At 32.0% G+C, this 18,477-nt stretch overlaps 1 protein-coding gene across 2 annotated transcripts in view; it reads left to right on the forward strand.

Annotated features, from left to right (window-relative positions):
• Positions 1–16,600, forward strand: part of LOC114334007 (ATP-binding cassette sub-family B member 6) — a 52,055-nt gene extending 35,455 nt beyond the window's left edge. For both annotated transcript variants that reach the window (XM_028284006.2, XM_050656408.1), the window contains 5 exons: positions 7,590–7,795; positions 9,454–9,661; positions 11,934–12,112; positions 14,231–14,486; positions 16,242–16,600. In XM_028284006.2, the coding sequence (XP_028139807.2) occupies positions 7,590–7,795; positions 9,454–9,661; positions 11,934–12,112; positions 14,231–14,486; positions 16,242–16,499 (1,107 nt within the window). In that variant the 3' untranslated portion in view covers positions 16,500–16,600. The remainder of the gene's footprint in view (positions 1–7,589; positions 7,796–9,453; positions 9,662–11,933; positions 12,113–14,230; positions 14,487–16,241) is intronic.
• The last annotated feature ends 1,877 nt before the right edge of the window (positions 16,601–18,477 follow it).

Here is an 18,477-nt window from a genome sequence, read left to right on the forward strand (position 1 = left end):
CCTCCAGGAACCGTTTTCTGTCAATAAAACAACAGTAAAAAAATAACTGTGCATGCTTTGAAATATCAGTTGTTTCGTCACACTGCAAAGAAAAAAACGGTGAATCTTTTAATTTTTGTAATATTTGATTTTTCAAATCCAGAGCCATGTCATCAATTCTACGTTTTACTGTGTCGTTTGAGAGAGAAATTTTTTCTACTTTCTTAACACTGTCTTCACTAAGTACGGTACTACAAAAAGTAAGTAAACAAGGTTTAATTAGTGACTCACCAATATAACGTGGTTTCTTGTCTTTAGCTATCAAAAGTGCTATTTTGTATGATGCTTCCACAGCTTTCTCATTTTCAACACGAAAATTTGCAGTAGAGTCAAGTTTCATACGTTTTAGGCTGCTTTTTTGGCAATGCAAAATTCTGGGCCTTTATCTTTCAAAGCAGAATGGTTTGTAATTAGATGCTGTTTCAAACTTCCGGGGCGCATTTGATCATTACTAAGAACAGCACGGCAGTTGACACACTGAGGTAAATGACTGCCGTTTTTCTCCATAAAGGTAAAACGATACTTTATAATCGTCTGAATACAATCTTTTCTTTGGAAGTGACTTAGCCATTTTCAAAGCTGTTACACAACACTATTAAATAATTCACAAACAATCACTCTGTTATTAAATAACGATTACACTGATTGCTACAAACAGCACACAGACGCTGTCGACTGAGACTGACGCGTGAGACGAAGTCACTGAACTGGAGCCAGGAGTGCTTGCAATACAGTGTTGGTAAATATACTTTGCGCTCCTACGATGTTGCCATACACAAGACTGTCGTGTTTAACTCAGGTTGTGTGTTTGAGTAAAACGATTTTAATCACGTTTAAATAAAGAATAGACCAGGGCGGATCTGTAAAAATATTATTACATTTGGACGTTGAGAGGTGACTCAAATTTTTTTGCAGAAATTGCTTGAAAGTAACTCAAATAATAATGTTTGAGTTATCCTCCCTCTCAAAAAGGTCCGGAACATTGTTTAAATAATCAAAATGACAAAAAAGGAAGGAAAAATTCGATTTTTTTCTTCGTTTTTTGATTATAACTTTAAAAGTATTCATTTGCGAGAAAAGTTGTACTGACATAAAAGTTGCATAATTAAATTTCCTACAATATAGAATTGGTTAAGAATTTAAAAAATAGTCACCCTTGTTGCAAAATAGCAATAATTGCGAAAAAAACATACAAAAACAAGTATTCGCATTTTACGTTTTTCAGCCATTTATGCTACACTTAGGACCTTCATATTTCACTTAGAAAAACTTTGTGATACAGTAAAACAATACTGTAAATTTCATTAAGATCAGTTGAACACATTTTGCAAAATAAATTTTGCAATCCAGCTTTCGCAAAAAAAAATTCATTTTTTCAAAATGTTACAGGACTAAAAATAAAGCAGATATCACGTTGAAATTTTTTTTGTGTATAGAAGTTTACTGTACCTTTCATTTGCAATTTTGCAAAATTTAAATCAATTAACTACTACGGCGTCAGGAGTTTTTCTAAATAAACATTAATTATTGGTGCTACGCGCAGGACAGCGGATAGTTTGCTCTTATTGAGCATTCCAATGACCTTTGATAATGATTGATACATTTTAATTTTTATTACACTTCGATATAAATAAATAAATTTGTTTATTGCAAAATAAAAACACATATTCTATCCTTTGAAATAACACTTTTATTAGCAAAAACTTTATTGTTCATATATTTTAACTTAGAGAATAAAAGTTTATTATTTTTAAAGATATGCAATTGTTTAAACAATATTTCACAAACAATAATAAAATTAGTTTGATTTTTGTGGAATTAAAATATTAAAATACAACAAAATATAGAGTAAGAAAATAATATATTAGATAAAGATTGGAAGAAATTTTGGTGGAAATCAACTTGTGTGAATAGAACACCGCTGTCCTGCGCGTAGCACCAAAAATTAATGTTTATTTAAAAAATTTCCTGGCGCCGTGGTAATTAATCGATTTAAATTTTACAAATTGCAAATGAAAGGCACAGTACACTTCTATAAGCAAAAAAAATTTCAACTTGCTATCTGCTTTATTTTCAGTCCTGTAATATTAAAAAAAATGAATTTTTTTTGCGAAAACTGGATTGCAAAATATATTTTTTAAAATCTATTGAACCGATCTTAATGAAATTTACAGTATTATTTTACTATATCATAAAGTTTTTCTGGGTGAAGTATGAAGGTCCTACGTATAGCATAAATGGTTGAAAAACGTAAAATGCGAATACTTGTTTTTGTATGATTTTTTCGCAATTATTGCTATTTTGCAACAAGGGTGACTATTTTCTAAATTTTTTACCAATTCTATATTGTAGAAAATTTAATTACGCAACTTTTATGTCAGTAAAACTTTCTCGGAAATGCAAACTTTTAAAGTTATAATCAAAAAACGACGAAAAAAATCGAATTTTTCCTTCATTTTTTGACATTTTGATTATTTAAACAATGTTCCAGACCTTTTTGAGAGGGAGGATAACTCAAATATTATTATTTGATTTATTTTCAAGCAATTTCTGCAAAAAAATTTGAGTCACCTCTCAACGTCCATCTCAAAACAGATGCGCCCTGGACTAGAAATATTTCTAAACAAAATCAAAATACGAAATACAAAATATTTTGTTTTTTAACAAAATATATATTTTTTAATTTAATTTTTTTTCTTTGTACCCGCACGCTTCCCCTCAAATTCTCTCACGCCCCCCAGGCAGGCCCGCCGAGAGGGGGGTACAGCCGGTACATTTTACCGGGGCCCGGCGATGTAAGGGGCCCGACGTCGACCAGACAAAAGACGTAATTTTTCCCGTTTTTTTTGCTCCTCATTTTATGTGCATAATGTGTTTAGTTTATACTCGGCTATATTTAATATGACCTTTACCTCTATTTTGAAATATTTATTTATTTATTTATACGGGCAAGCCCAATTCGGTAATACATTAATAAGATATTGATAATTACAGTGTTGAATATATAAGAATAAAATGAGAGAGTACAAAACATTTAAAAAGACATGACAAAGTAAAATAATTACAAAACATTAATTACTAACAAATAACAAGGTTATGACATGACATTGCTAAATATTTAATTTGGTTAAATGGTTCTTAAAAACATCAACAGAGTTACCAAAAAGTAAAAGGTCACCTAGGGAGTTAGCAAGTCTTATGCCCGATTTCACCAACGATACCTAAACAGTTGCCTTATTAAGTAATTCTTATCGTTAGGAACTTCTTAAGTCAATACTTAGGAACAATCGCATTTCACAACTAAAAGAACTGCTTATCTAGGAAATGCTTTCCTAGGTATTACCTAGGGTACGTTTGAACTATTTTTGATAAATAAAAAGAAGAATAAGATGACATTTTCTTACTTTTTCGATTATTTGTCATTATTGTTTGTTTGCCAATTTGGTTTTATTCAGTTTTGTACTGTTATAGTTATTTTATTTAGTAGTTAGTTATTTGTGCATTAAGTTTGTATATAATAAATACAGTCTTGTATGTTGTTTGTATATGTACAGTGAAATGGGAGGAAAAGAAAAGAGTTGTAAATTTCACATAGGACGAAAAATTGAAGTTAGTTGAATTGTCATTATTGAAATAATTTTAAAATATATAATATGTTGAAAATTGCTTTTTATTATTAATTTTTTAATGACACACTTTTAGTTATTGTATCATGAATGGGTTCTTGAAACACAACACTAGTTTGTTAGGTAGTAGGTAGACTACATAATTTTGTCAACAGACCTGTAAAAAACTCCAAAGGATTTTCTATATTTTCCAACACATATTATATTATTAATATAAAAGAAAATAAAAAATTACAACTAATAATATACCTAACATTACAGAATAACAGAAAAATTAAGGTAAGAAGCAAATTATTGACAAACGTCACAAGTACATTAGTCAAAATTGTAAAAATATAACCTGACTGTCAACGATAAGTAATACCTAAAGTTTAGGGAGGTCGAAAACCGTATCCTAACGTAAGGTAATGCTTAAGCGGTTTAGGCAATTCTTATCGTATGTTGAAATCCGTTTTAGAGTTAGGAAGTACCTAAACCCACTTAGGTAATTCTTAAATATTTAGGTATCGTTGGTGAAATCGGGTATTAGTGTTCTAGGAACAAAAGTAAAATATGAGTAATTATATCTATGAAAAGAAATATGAAAGGTTTGAATTTGTCTTGTTGATCGTGGTGGAACAAATAACAATATTTTAGCAAGGAGTTCAGGGCAGTAATATATGCCATTGATAATATTAAACAATACTGTAAGATCTTTACGCTTCCTACGGACATCCAGAGAAGAGATATTCAAAAATCGTTCCATATCTGTATAATTATAATTGATGTGTTTTTTGAACCCAATATATCTAAGAAAATTATGTTGAACACTACCAAGTTTGTTCTTGAGGTGTAAATAATGTGGGGACCAAACTGGAGAACAGTAGTCAAGGTGCGTCCTGACTAAAGAACAATAGAGCATTTTAATAGCGAACACGTTCGTGTAATCACGAGTTGTCCTTTTAACAAAGCCAAGCATTTTCATGGATCTTTGAGTAATATTGTTGATGTGATGGTTAAAGCTCAGAGAGGAATCAAGAACAACACCTAAATCTTTAATTGAGTCTACCGTATCCAATAATTGATCATTTATGGTATAATTAAATACTGATAAATGATGATTCCGACAAAACCGGATAATGTGACACTTGTTGACATTCAAATCCATCCCATTATCAAGACACCAGTTGGCTAAACTAAATTATCTAAATCTGATTGCAATGATATTGCATCATCTTGATTATTAATGATTTGATAACATTTAAGATCATCAGCAAATAAGAGAGCAGAAGTGTTAGAGAAGCAGGTGACGATGTCGTTAATATACAGGTTAAACAAAAGTGGACCCAAATGAGAGCCCTGAGGTACACCAGAGGTTACTAGAAAAGTGTTGGAGTAATGATGATTAACCCTAACCTGCTGTGTTCTATTTGTTAGGTAACTGCCCAACCACTTCAACACAGAACCTTCTATGCCATATAATTTGAGCTTATGTAACAAAAGATCATGGTTCACCCTATCAAAAGCCTTGGAGAAGTCAGTATACACTGAATCAATCTGCAAACCCCTCTCCAAAGCTTCAGACAAGGTATCAACATAAAGCAACAAACTAAGTTCTGCTGATTTACCACAAGAAAATCCGAACTGTTGAGAATTTAGTATCCAAGAGCAGTCATAATTAAGGTAATCAGTAACAATACTCTCAAATACCTTGGGAATTGTGCCGAGAATAGAAATAGGACGATAATTCGTTATGTCAGCTTTATTACCTGCTTTGTAAATTGGAGTGACATAAGATAGTTTCCAAAAGTCAGGAAATTCCCCCAACTGAAGGGATTTATTAAAAATATGATAAAGCGGCCGAGACAGAATAAAAGAGAATCGTTTAAGAAAAATGGGAGAAATGCCATCTGGCCCAGGTCCCTTATTGACATTAAGAGTTGAAAGTTTTTCGTATATTTTTGAAATTGGTATAATATAGGAAGATACACAGACCTTAGACTGTATTAAATTGTCATTATGCTTAAGAGTTTTATTACTAAAAACTGAAGAGAAATGGCTAGCAAATAAATTGGCAATATCGTTGCCATTAGAGGCTAGTGTATTGTTGAGTGACATTGAGACAGGCATACTATTATTTTCTTTCTTACTGTTTACAAATTTCCAAAAATTTTTTGGATTAGCTTGGATCGAAATCTCAGTTGAATGTATATAATTAGCATAACAATTTTTTGATAAAATTTTGCACTGAGCTCTAAGTTGACTAAAACCTGCATAATTCTCAGGAGACCTGTTACTCTTGTAAATTAAATGGGCAGTCTTTTTGTCACGTATTAATTGTGTAAGTTCACTAGAATACCAACCAGGAAATTTCTTTGTACAAACTTTTTTCAATGGAACATACATATTAAGCACACAGTAAAGAATATCATAGAAAGTACCTATCATCTCGGAAAGTTCTTTATCACTTATAAGACTGTCCCAATCAATTGCTTCTAAGTATTGATAAATGCAAGGAAGATTAGCTTTATGAAAATCATAGTAGTATTCACCATCACCTGCAGTAGTGTTTTGATCAAAGTGTAGCTGGCCTAGTGAGACTGATAATTTTGTGCCCGACGCAATATTTTACTGAGAAATATTTAATATTGCATAGATTGTATTATAAGCAACTTAACTTGAATATTTAATGCAGCAATTAACATTCATTCACTATTTAACATTTTATGGACGTTTTGAGATAAAGATAATGTTAAGAAAAAAATTGATATATTGCGCAAGTTTTATCAAGAAGACGATAGAGCGATATACAAGGATAATATTTGTGAATCTCAACTTTCCTCAATAGATTTACTTAATAAAAATTAAACATCCAAAATTGGAATCATTATTTTGTAACGTCGTTATAGCGTCAAGAATACTTTGCACATTACCGGTGATAGTTGCAGAAGGGAAAAAATCTTTTAGTTTTCTTTCTCGCATATAACAAATGCTATGAGATCTACAATAAAACAGAATCGGTTAACTGGCCTAGCAACTTTGTGTATATTGAGAATGATTTGGTAAAATCATGCCATTTTTCGAAAATTATAGACATCTTTGTCAATCAAAAAACTCGAAAAGCGGCGGTATTATTATTTTCACTGTTATAAAAATTTAATCAAAATTGAATAAAAGTTATATTTGAACTGTTATAAAAATTTAATCAAAATTGAATAAAAGTTATATTTGAACTGTATCTTATTATTTATAATTTTATCTATATAAAAATTAGACGTTTTTTTTTCGCTCTTCACTTTTTGCCGGGGGCCCGCTCTTCACTTTTTACCGGGGCCCGCTCATCCCTTTCGGCGGCCCTGCCCCCAGGTTGAGACCCACTGTATTAGAGAATCAACTGTCGTTGGAATTTTTTGCTAGACATATAAACGGAATGTGACTGCATATTTTAGAGTCCCTTTCGTCTCCTCCTTTATTCATTTTCTCCTTGCCTTATAAATTGTAAAAGTGGTTCCACGAGAATTTTCAGATTTATTGTTAAGATCTGGGCTTCTCATTTCTCCCTAATAGATGTCGCTACCGCTACAGCGTCCGAAACGCAGAATTATTTTCATAATTCTGATTAAATATGCAGCTTGGTTTCGTTTTGATTCAGAGGTGTTCATGTAGCTTCACTGAAGAGGTCTGGAGAGATCGAAACGGATGTATGGGGATGGTGGATCATCTCTGAACCGAAATTAAACATAAGCTGTTTTTAATTTTTCATTTTACTCATATTTTTAGTACACGGAATGTGACTGCATATTGTAGAGTTCCTTTCGTCTCCTTGCCTTATAAATTGTAAAAGGCAGAGATTAGGGATGTTACCAGAAAGTGGTTCCACGAGAATTTTCAGATTTATTGTTTAGATCTGGGACTTCTCATTTTTCTCTCTTATTGCTTTTGTAGGTAGAAGAGTTTAAGTCAAACGTTACATCAAATATTTTAAGTACTGTACAGAACATTATAGTATGCAGTGGACTGTTGGCAGGAAGTTTATTGTGTGTATACATGATAGTGGAACCTCACACTCTACAACCCGGAGATTACGTATTATTTGCAACCTATATAGTTCAACTTTACATACCTCTTAACATGTTTGGTAATTACTACAGGTATTTACTTTTATATTTCATGTTTATTCATATCTACATATTAAAGAATATTAAACAAAAATGTTCATTCTAGCATAATATATAATGTAGTATATATCGGTATATCTCCACCAAAATAATCATTTGCACACTTATACCATCTCATATGTGTTCAATCCGTTTTTGTTGCATGCGAGAGAGACAGAGACAGAAAAGGAGTAAGACTGTCAATTTATTCGTCTGCTTCCTCTTTATAAGCAATTCTGCTTGTTCATTGATGGATTACTACCTCTATGAAAGGTTTTCACTCCATTTTTGCGCGGTCGTCGGATACCGCTTTTTCCGATTGGTGATTTGCCTCTTGCTATTTTGACCACACGGGTCTTCCTTACTCTACTTATGTGGTTATTCCATTTTTTTTTCTATTCTATTTAGTGTTCATACATTTATACACTGTACGTTACATTTTCTTCTAATACTTTCACTCCTCTTTGGATCTCTCAGCGCATTTCCTGTATTTCTTCTCAGTATTCTCATCTCTGCCGCTTCCAGTAGTCTTTGTATTGGGAATGTATCGGGTCTTGTTTCTAATGCATAAGTATTTCTTTATTTGTCTTATAGGTACTGGCCTTATAAATTCTTGACTTCATCTCGGTGTCTCAGTCTTAATATGTCGGCTTCGCCATATAATCTTATTAAGGCACCCTGCCAGTCTATTTGCTTTTTGTACTTGATTTCTCACTTCTTTGTCCAGATCTTCCAGGTAGTTCGTCCAGGTAGTTCATAGGATCGTATAGATAGCTTGACAATGTAATTTCAAGGTTATTTCCATTACTTGTTTAATACGATGCCGTCAATTTTTATCTTACATCTTTTATTACTACTTTTTAAGTAAAAAACAAAATAATTTGTATTTTGAGAACAATTTCCAAAGTGGAAATCTTTGATACCTCAAAATAAACGTTTGTTCAACTGAAATTATGATTATTCCCACTAAAGATAATAATTAATAATATTAATAAATATATTAACCTAAAAAAGACTAAGTTTTTAATCTAATAGCACATAAAACAACATCAAAAAATGTTACTCTTACTCCAATCAGAGTAAACATGTAAATCAAAAATGAATAACCATTTTCAATTTCGTTTCAACACGAAACTACAGCCGCATCATTATTTCAGCCCAATCAGAGAGTGCAGCAAGCACCTCTACCGGTTTCGAAACTTGTAATCCCTCATCTTCCTTAGTCTCAGCATCCGTTATGGCTTGCAAATTGTAGAAGCCTCGGAGGTGTTACCAGAGAAGGTTCCCATTGTTTTCAGTCTGGTAGGATGTAGAGTAACATTTTTTTATGTTGTTTTATGTGCTATTAGATTGACAACTTAGTCTTTTGCTAGCATCCCTGCCATTTCGTTCGTCGCAATCCGTGACTGCATGCCGGGGTTTGTCCTAGTTGGGTCGGAGAGAGCAGCATGTGTCTCCTGATGAAAGACTAATAAGTTTCGAAACCGGTGGAGCTGCTTGCTGCATTCTCTGATTGGGCTGGAATAATGATGCGGCTGTAGTTTCGTGTTGCAACGAAATTGAAAATGGTTATTCATTTTTGATATTAATAATACTTAATAAAAATATAATAAAAACTAACAATTTGAAACTAATTTTATAAATTATTTTAGTATGATTCAAAGGAATTTTGTGAACATGGAAAATATGTTCGACCTTCTTAGACAAGAACAGGAAGTTGTTGATCCTCCAGACGCTAATGATATAGTTGTTTCAAGAGGTGGTGTTGAATTTAAAGACGTTACCTTCAGATATCTCCCTGAAAAAGTGGTTTTAAGAAATATTTCGTTTTCTGTCCCATCTGGCAAAACGGTAGCATTGGTAAGTACTTTTATGTTTATTTTATATATTATGTTATATACAGGGTGTCCCAAAAGTAGCGGAACGGTTGAATATTTCGCGAAATGAACATATGATCGAAAAACTGAAAAATAAATGTTCAATATTTTTCAAAAATCTATCGAATGATACCAAACATGGCCCCCACTCCACCCCCTGAAGGTGGGGTGGGGGTAACTTAAAAATCTGTAATAGGAATCCCCATTTTTATTGCAGATTTGGATTCCTTATGTAAAAATAAGTAACTTTTATTCGAGACATTTTTTCGAATTGTGGATAGATGGCGCTATAATCGGAAAAAAACTATTTATCCTGGGCCTAGATTCCGTGCACTGTAGATGTCTACATGTCGCTTTCTATCGATTTTCTAGTTTTGCTAGGTTATACTCTAATTGATAAACTAGAGCAAAACTAGAAAATAATTCAATTAAAGCTAAAAATTCATATATTTTGATATTCAAATATCGATAGAAAGCGACATGTAGATATCTACAGTGCACGGAATCTAGGCCCTGATACACTAATAAGTAAATTATAGAAACGGTCTAATATCTCGAGAAATACACTTCCAAATGAAAAACCAAAAACACGTTTTTAATATTTTTCAAAAACCTATCGAAAAACACTAAACACGACCCCCACTCCATTCCATGGAAGTGGGGTGGGGCCGGTGGGGGTAACTTTAACATCTTAAATAGGACCCCCATTTTTTATTGAAGATTGGATTTCTCATGAAAAATAAGGAATATTTATTAGAGACATTTTTTAGAATTGTTGATATATGGCGCTATAATTGGAAAAACACGATTTATTAGCGCCATCTATCAACAATGAACTATTTTAAATAGGAAATAAGCCACAATTTTACCAAAAAATGAATTTATTAACGTTTCGACGCCCAAGTCGGATGTCGTTGTCAAAATACAAAATAATACCAAATAAACAAAAATGTTGTTGCTTAGTAAAAAATTCTTCTAATAATTTATTTAATCTGACTCATTTATATCGGCAATTCAGGCATGTATTATACATTTTAAAGTAGAAGACTTTAAAATGATATTGCCAATATTGATGAGTTGCGTTCCTGGGACGACTTTACTAAAAGATAGTTCATTCGATTATATGAAATCAACCCCAACTCAAGAATATCCGCCACAAAAAATCATAGCATGTGATCTGTCTTTAAAAAGACAACCAAATGCAATGATGGCAGTAAAATTCTCGCGCTAGAGATTCCATAGTAAATCACGAGGGAAAACCAGGAAAAAACCTCGTGATACTATCCCGACATCGAAAGTATTTGGGCTTACATTTAGTTTACTCTCAAGACTAATACCAAATTCTGACTTTAATGTATATATGCTATTTTAAATTATAAATAATATTAATAATACATAGATATTATATAAATAATACTAAAATATAAAATATGTACTAACTCGATATGTTAATGATTTACTAATCGTGGTATTTTCTTTCTATTGACTTACTCTTTTAGTATGGGTAACCAATAATCAATATTGGCAATATCATTTTAAAGTCTTCTACTTTAAAATGTATAATACATGCCTGAATTGCCGATATAAATGAGTCAGATTAAATAACTTATTAGAAGAATTTTTTACTAAGCAACAACATTTTTGTTTATTTAGTATTATTTTGTATTTTGACAACGACACCCGACTTGGGCGTCGAAACGTTAATAAATTCATTTTTTTTTTGGTAAAATTGTGGCTTATTTCCCATTTAAAATAGTTCATTATAAAAATGCCACAAGGAAATAGCTTCAGAGCAACATCTATCAACAACTCTAAAAAATGTCTCGAATAAAAAATGTTACTTTTTTTATGAAGTATTCAAATCTGCAATAAAAATGGGGTTTCCTATTTACGATTTTAAAGTTACCCCCACCCCACCTTCATGAGATGGAGTGGGAGGTCGTGTTTAGTGTTAGTCGATAGGTTTTTGAAAAATATTAAAAACGTGTTTTTTGTTTTTTCATTTAGAAGTGTATTTCTCGAGATATTAGACCGTTTCTATAATTTACCTAGGGTGTCAGGATAAATAGTTAACCTTTGTCCAACTGTGTAAATACCAAAGAAAAATCTAAAATAATTAAAAAAATTAGGAGAATCCGTTAATCTGTTCACTAAAAAATCAACTATGAAAATGGGCATAATTTTCTATATCCCTAACTTATGTCTCGCAGTATATGTTCAAATAATTTTAACTATTGTTACTATGTTCTTTTTAGGTGGGTCCATCAGGAAGTGGTAAGAGTACAATTATAAGACTTCTGTTCAGATTCTATGATGTAGAGTCAGGACTAATAGTAATAGACGGACAGCATATTAATACTGTTACTCAAGAGTCATTAAGAAGGTCTATCGGTGTGGTACCACAGGACACAGTACTATTTAATAATACTATAAAGTAAGTATTATGTTCAATATAATATGCTAGTGAGCTAATATATTAAATAGCATATCTTCCTGTGACATAGGAATACTACTAACTGGTAATCTAGTTGTTTCTGTTAATAACTTTAACCATTTTCTTCTATCATTTGGAAAAATGTCCTATTGTGATCATTGAGGGGTGAGGGGTGTAGGCTTTTACGGTGGGTATTTTTTAATGATATATTATTAGTTCTAGTTTATAGTACAGTTAACGGAAAAAAAGTCCAACCAATTAGCTTTGGACAACATTTTCCGCAGTCGCAAACAAAATATCAGGATAAAAATAATGCCCGCCTACGTCCTATAAATCCGGAACACATATTACAATATTCTAAATGCTAGATAATTTATTAATTATTTATAAATGATGGTCTTCTTCTTGTAGTTCCTTCTTATATCGGAGGTTGGCTATCATCACGGCTATCCGTACCTTATTGGATACTGCTCTGAAAAGATCTATTGAGCTGCAACTATATACTTCTCTTTGGTTTCTCAGGCAGGAAATTCTTGGTCTTTCTATGGGTCTTTTACCCCTAATTTTACCTTGCATTATGAGCATTAATATCTCATATCTCGCATCTCTGGTAATGTGGTCTAAATACTCCAGCTTTCTTGTTTTGATGTTATTTATGACTTCTAAATCCTTTTGTAGCCTTCTGCAATTGTAACTCGTTGAATCCATGGTATTTTCAAAATCCTTCTATAGCACCACATCTCAAATGCTTCCAACTTCTTTATATTATCCACTTTTAGTGTCCAGCTTTCCATTCCATACAACAAAGTCGAGAACACGTCGCATCTTAAGGCTCCTATGATTAACTATTTATATGGGAAATAAACTACAATTAAATTGAAAAAAATAATTTTATTAACGTAGTTAATAATTAAATTTAGTAGTATTTTGTATTTTGACAACGACACCCGATTTGGGCGCCGAAACGTTAATAAAACTATTTTTTTCAATTTAATTGTGGCTTATTTCCCATATAAATAGTTAATCATAAAAATGCCACAAGGAAATAGCTTCAGAACAACATTAAGGCTCCTATCCTCAACTCCAGATGAAGGTCTCAATTAACAAACTTTTTTGTTATTTTTATAAATGCTTGCCTTGAAATTTCAATGCGCGTCCTGATTGCTCTACCTTGGTCATTGTTTTCATTTACCCAGGTTTCCAGATATTTGTAGTTATTCACTCTTTCTACTTGTTTTCCCTCGTTGCCTTTCTACCGTTTGTTGCTTAGAAATAATCATGAACTTGGTTTTCTAATGGTCATTTGTAATCCATATTTAATACTGACTTGATGTAATCTATTTACGTTGCAGTGCTTCTTGTAGACTGTCTGTAGCGGTGTCGTTTGCGAATCTTATGTTGTTCAATATTTTTCCATTTATTGATATGCACTGTTCTTCCTCTAATTTAAAAATACCTTCGCTGTACAGATTGAATAACAATGGGGGCAACATGCAATCCTGTCTAACACCTCTTTTAATTTCTAAAGTTTTTATTTCGACATTTTTGATTCTAACCTTTGCTTTTTCTCTGATGTCGTACTTTATCAAAAGCCTTTTGATAATATATAAACTAGAGATAGAGATCCCGGTTCATATCTATTCGTCTTTGCCTGAGAACGTTAAATGCGAACAGAGCCTCTCTTGTTACTAGTACTCATCTGAATCCAACCTGGGTGTCATCTATTAAATCTTCTTCTATTATTTCTTTGTATAGTCTTCCACGTAGAATTTTGAGGAATATCTTAAATGTGTGGCTTATTAAGGAAATTGTTCTGTACTGGGAGCATTTTGTCGCATGTACTGCGTTTGGTAGTGTTACAAACGTGGACAGCAATCTATCTTGGGGTACTACTCCTGTTGTACTTATATACCTTGTTGAACAGATCTCAAAAGTATATGCAGTGTTTCTTCGTCAATGCATTTAATTAGCTCAGCGGGTATTTGATCTGAGTTTACTTCTTTTACGGTCATTGCGTTTGTAATTGCCTGTTCTAATTCGCACATTATTATCGTCGGCCCTGTTTGTTCCGGCCGAAATAAATGATGGTAGAATAAGTTATTTTTTCTCCTCTTGTAGATACAATATACAGTACGGACGACTAACAGCGTCCGATGCCGATGTAATCGAAGCCGCTAGAGGCGCTGACATACACGATAAAATTCTCACGTTCCCAGAATCATATGAAACAAATGTTGGAGAGAGAGGACTTAGACTTAGTGGCGGTGAAAAACAGAGAGTAGCCATAGCAAGAACATTATTAAAAGCACCAAATATAATCTTATTAGACGAAGCTACAAGTGCCTTAGATACACAAACTGAAAGAAATATACAGGTAAGTCAACATAATTTATCTAATTTTTTTATTACATTCTATATAATTTATACTTCTTCCTTCTTGATTTCAGGCAAATTGACTCTTTTATCTTTCATATATCTGCCCTCTCCTTGTTTATGCCCTCATCACCCTACCACTTTAGGGAACGGAAATGCTCCGATTGCCTAATAACTATTCTGTTAGTGTTCATTTCACTCTGTTTTTTTTAATACTAAGTTATTAATATCTTGGACCTTGCATATCTCTCTCTCTCTCTCTCTCTCTCTCTCTCTCTCTCTCTCTCTCTCTCTCTCTCTTGATTGAAAAATTTTTAGTTTTTTGAATTTAAATTTTTTTTCAAAAAAAGCCATTTAGAAAAACGAAAACTGGTATGTTTATTTATTTTCTAGAGATGAATCGATTTTATCAATTGCGAATATCTAGTACCGGTCATAGGCGTCCGTTTTGGGTAGGTCAACGGTTATTTTATTGCTTCATCGCTTTCGACTTTACAGGGAACGGAGCAAAATGCAAAATTTTGATGTATGTCAAAATTTTCAAAACACTACTTTATTACCGAGGGCCGAAAGTCCCTTAGAATTAATAAAAAGTTTCTTTTGAATGAAATATTTGCAATTAAAAATCATACTAAATTTTCTCTACCGGCCCTCGGTAATAATGTAATCTTTAATTCTGCGTTTAAATTTTTTAAAAATATTTATTAGTTTTCTCAGGATTCGAAAAAAATGAATACATTTAAAACACATTGAAAATTTTGACATGCGTCAAAATTTTCATTTTGCTCCATTCCCCTTAATTTTTAAGCATTTTTTCACTAGATTATTAAATTATGAGGTATTCTAGTACTAAAAGTTACTCTTGCTTTAAGTCGGTAAAAACGTTTTTTTTGAAAAAATTTTACTTAAAGCAACAGTACCTTTAGTACAAGAATACCTTACAATTTAATAATCCAGTATCAAAAATGCTTAAAAGTTAAAGACAAAAAAGTTGCCGTTGCCCTACCCAAAAGGGACGCTTATGACCAGTACTAGAAATTCTCAATCGATGGAATAGATTTATCTCTAGAAGATAAATATGTGTACTATTTATATACGTTTTTCTAAATACAGAAGCTTTCTAGAGGTATTTAAAAAAAAACTAATTTTTTTTAGAAAACTTGAAAGAACTCTAGCTTCCGTAGGAAGCATTTTTGAACTAGGTATATATGTTACCGGCCAAACCCGATTTCAGGACAAACTAGTTTGACTTAGGCTTGCATATATACCATAATTTTTTATTCTATTCTTTGGTCTGCAACGTTTTCTATTTTTATGATCTTTTTAGCCATTCATAATGTGTATCGCCCCCTCTGTGGCTCAGTGGTAAGAGCGCCTACCTTTGGATCGAAAGGTCCGAATGGTCGTGAGTTCGAATCTCACCAGGGTCAGAAATTTTTCGTTTATTATAAATTAATAAATGAAAATAGTTTCTGTCTTTGTGGGATCGGTACTCACCGGAGGGACCGCAGACGTTCGGATACAATTAGCGTCTCTTTGCAAAGACAATGACGTCGACTTTGCAAAGTAACAAGACACTTACTCAACACACACACTACACATTACACTAGGTACTTAGTTGGAAAAATCCATACAGTACTATCACCATGCCAATTACCATTAGTTGTCGAGGCATTAGCTAAATAAAAAAAAATAATGTGTATCATTGTGTGAAAACCATATTAAAATAGTAATCCATCCTAATATTGTGTTTTAGGAATCTCTGAATAGAATGTGTACAAATAAAACTACAATCATAGTAGCACACAGGTTATCTACCATTATCCACGCAGATGAGATATTAGTTTTACAAGAAGGAAGCATCGTGGAGCGAGGAAAGCACGAAGATTTAATAACACAAGGCGGAATATATGCAAGTATGTGGGAACAACAGCTACAAAATAAAGACAAAGAGCCTGCAGAAAATAAACCAGAAAGTTCTGAACCTAAAAAACGGCCGCCTAAAAGAAGATAAATTATTACTCTGAATAAAAATATGTTAGTAATAGTCGGTGGCTGTGGTATTAATTATAGGATATTTTTATACACTAAATAAATATTTAAAATACTCATAAATTTTAGTTAATTTGATAAATGTTATCCAATGGCTTATGTTTTAACAGTTAAACCCGTTTTTTGATATTTATTTGAAAAGATCGACATTTAGACTGTAATAGTAAATGTTAAAGAAAGGTAAGTAAGTTGGCACTTATACGTTAATATCAACTAGATCAATGAATATAAAAGCGGATAAGAAAGGTTCCTTAACAAACCGAAAGAGATAACACCAAGAAAAGTTGCTCATGGAAATACAAAACTATAAAAATATCAATAAAGCGTTTACATAGAAATAAGAATATAAGTTTTGTATTCTTGATGTATAGACATCTCGTATACAGATATAAATAGGAGTAAAAAGGTAACTCGTGTCTTATGTTTTTTTTTGCATTAAAACAATGTATTAAAAACAAACGAGTACTATTCGCTCCGTACGTGACCATGGTGGGGGTACATGAAACGATGCCATTGTGAGTAGCGGCGAAATATGGCAATTTTGGCGATTCTTTTTCTAATGTCAGTGTCATTGTTTGTATAACAAATTTTATCATATCTGGTAAATAAATGTTGCGTAGGTATTTAATTGTGCTAAAAATAGCCAAAAAAGTAAGCGTAATTTCTGTAGATCTCTAATAACAAATAAATTAAAGAAAAGGTTTAAACCAGGAGGAATAAACTCAAAAGACAGATTCACACTAAATAATGTCACTATAAAATCACCAGATTCATCTTCTTTTTTGATTGACCATGTCGAAGTTCGACGGATTTCCAGTAATCAGTATCGGACAGCTTATAAAACTAATAACAATTCGCTATAGAGTTTTAATACAAACAAGCATTACAGCGCGGTAAATTTGAATTACTCCTAGTCTAAAAACGAGGATAGCTTTTAACCCTTTTGTTCCGTTTGAGGTTGAAAAGATAATTTGTGGTGAATTTTTAGAAAACCTGTATTAATAATACATCCATTTTATACATAAATTGGAAAAGTATCGTTAAAAACTAATTATTAATAATTTGCAACTTCACAATATGTATTTATGCTCACCTTCAAATTGTGGTGGCCTAAAATGTCAGATGATGACGCTAGGTGTCGCGTTAGTCTTGCAAGGAGCGAATAGATATCCAATAATGACATATCGCATCTCCGCCCAAACAGTGTCACAAGTAAAATAAAAAATATGAAAAAAAAAATTTTAAGAAACGCTTTTCTTTAGTTACGAGTGACTAACATTAAAAATATTATAAAAAAATCAACCAAAAAGCCAAAAATATAAATTTTTGAAGAAATCTAACACATTCGTCAAAGAAAAGCGTGGCGCGTCTTCATCGAATAAACGGTTTTCGCCCCACGCTTTTCTTTAACGAATGTGTTAGATTTCTTCAATTTATTTTTATTTTTGGCTTTTTAGTTGATTTTTTTATAATATTTTTAATGTTAGTCACTCGTAACTAAAGAAAAGCGTTTCTTAAAATTTTTTTTTCACATTTATTTTTTATTTTTTACTTTTTAGTCTTACACTTTTCAAACATTAAAATATATCGTCATGTTTATTAAAATATGCATAAAACATATGATGTACAAACATGAAAAGTAGTCGGAATCGGTAAAAAATTTGAAACTTTATTGTTTATTAATGAAGCATAACGTAAACAATTAACGTAAAAAGTCAAATTATGTATAGTTCATATATTTAGCTACAATCTGTACAAGTTTCAAGTTTCTTCATTATAAAAAACAAAAGAATTTAAGCATTTTCCGTTAAAATCGTTTTTTATTTAAGGTACATTCCATGTCAAATCACTCAGGCAAAAAATTTTGGATCTCCGATTTGTCTGAAAATTGGTATATAGCTTCTGCGGGACGTAAAAATAAGATATTTAAGGTCAAAAAA

This window comes from Diabrotica virgifera, chromosome 7 (genome assembly GCF_917563875.1).
Source record: "Diabrotica virgifera virgifera chromosome 7, PGI_DIABVI_V3a".
Lineage (NCBI taxonomy): Eukaryota > Metazoa > Arthropoda > Insecta > Coleoptera > Chrysomelidae > Diabrotica > Diabrotica virgifera.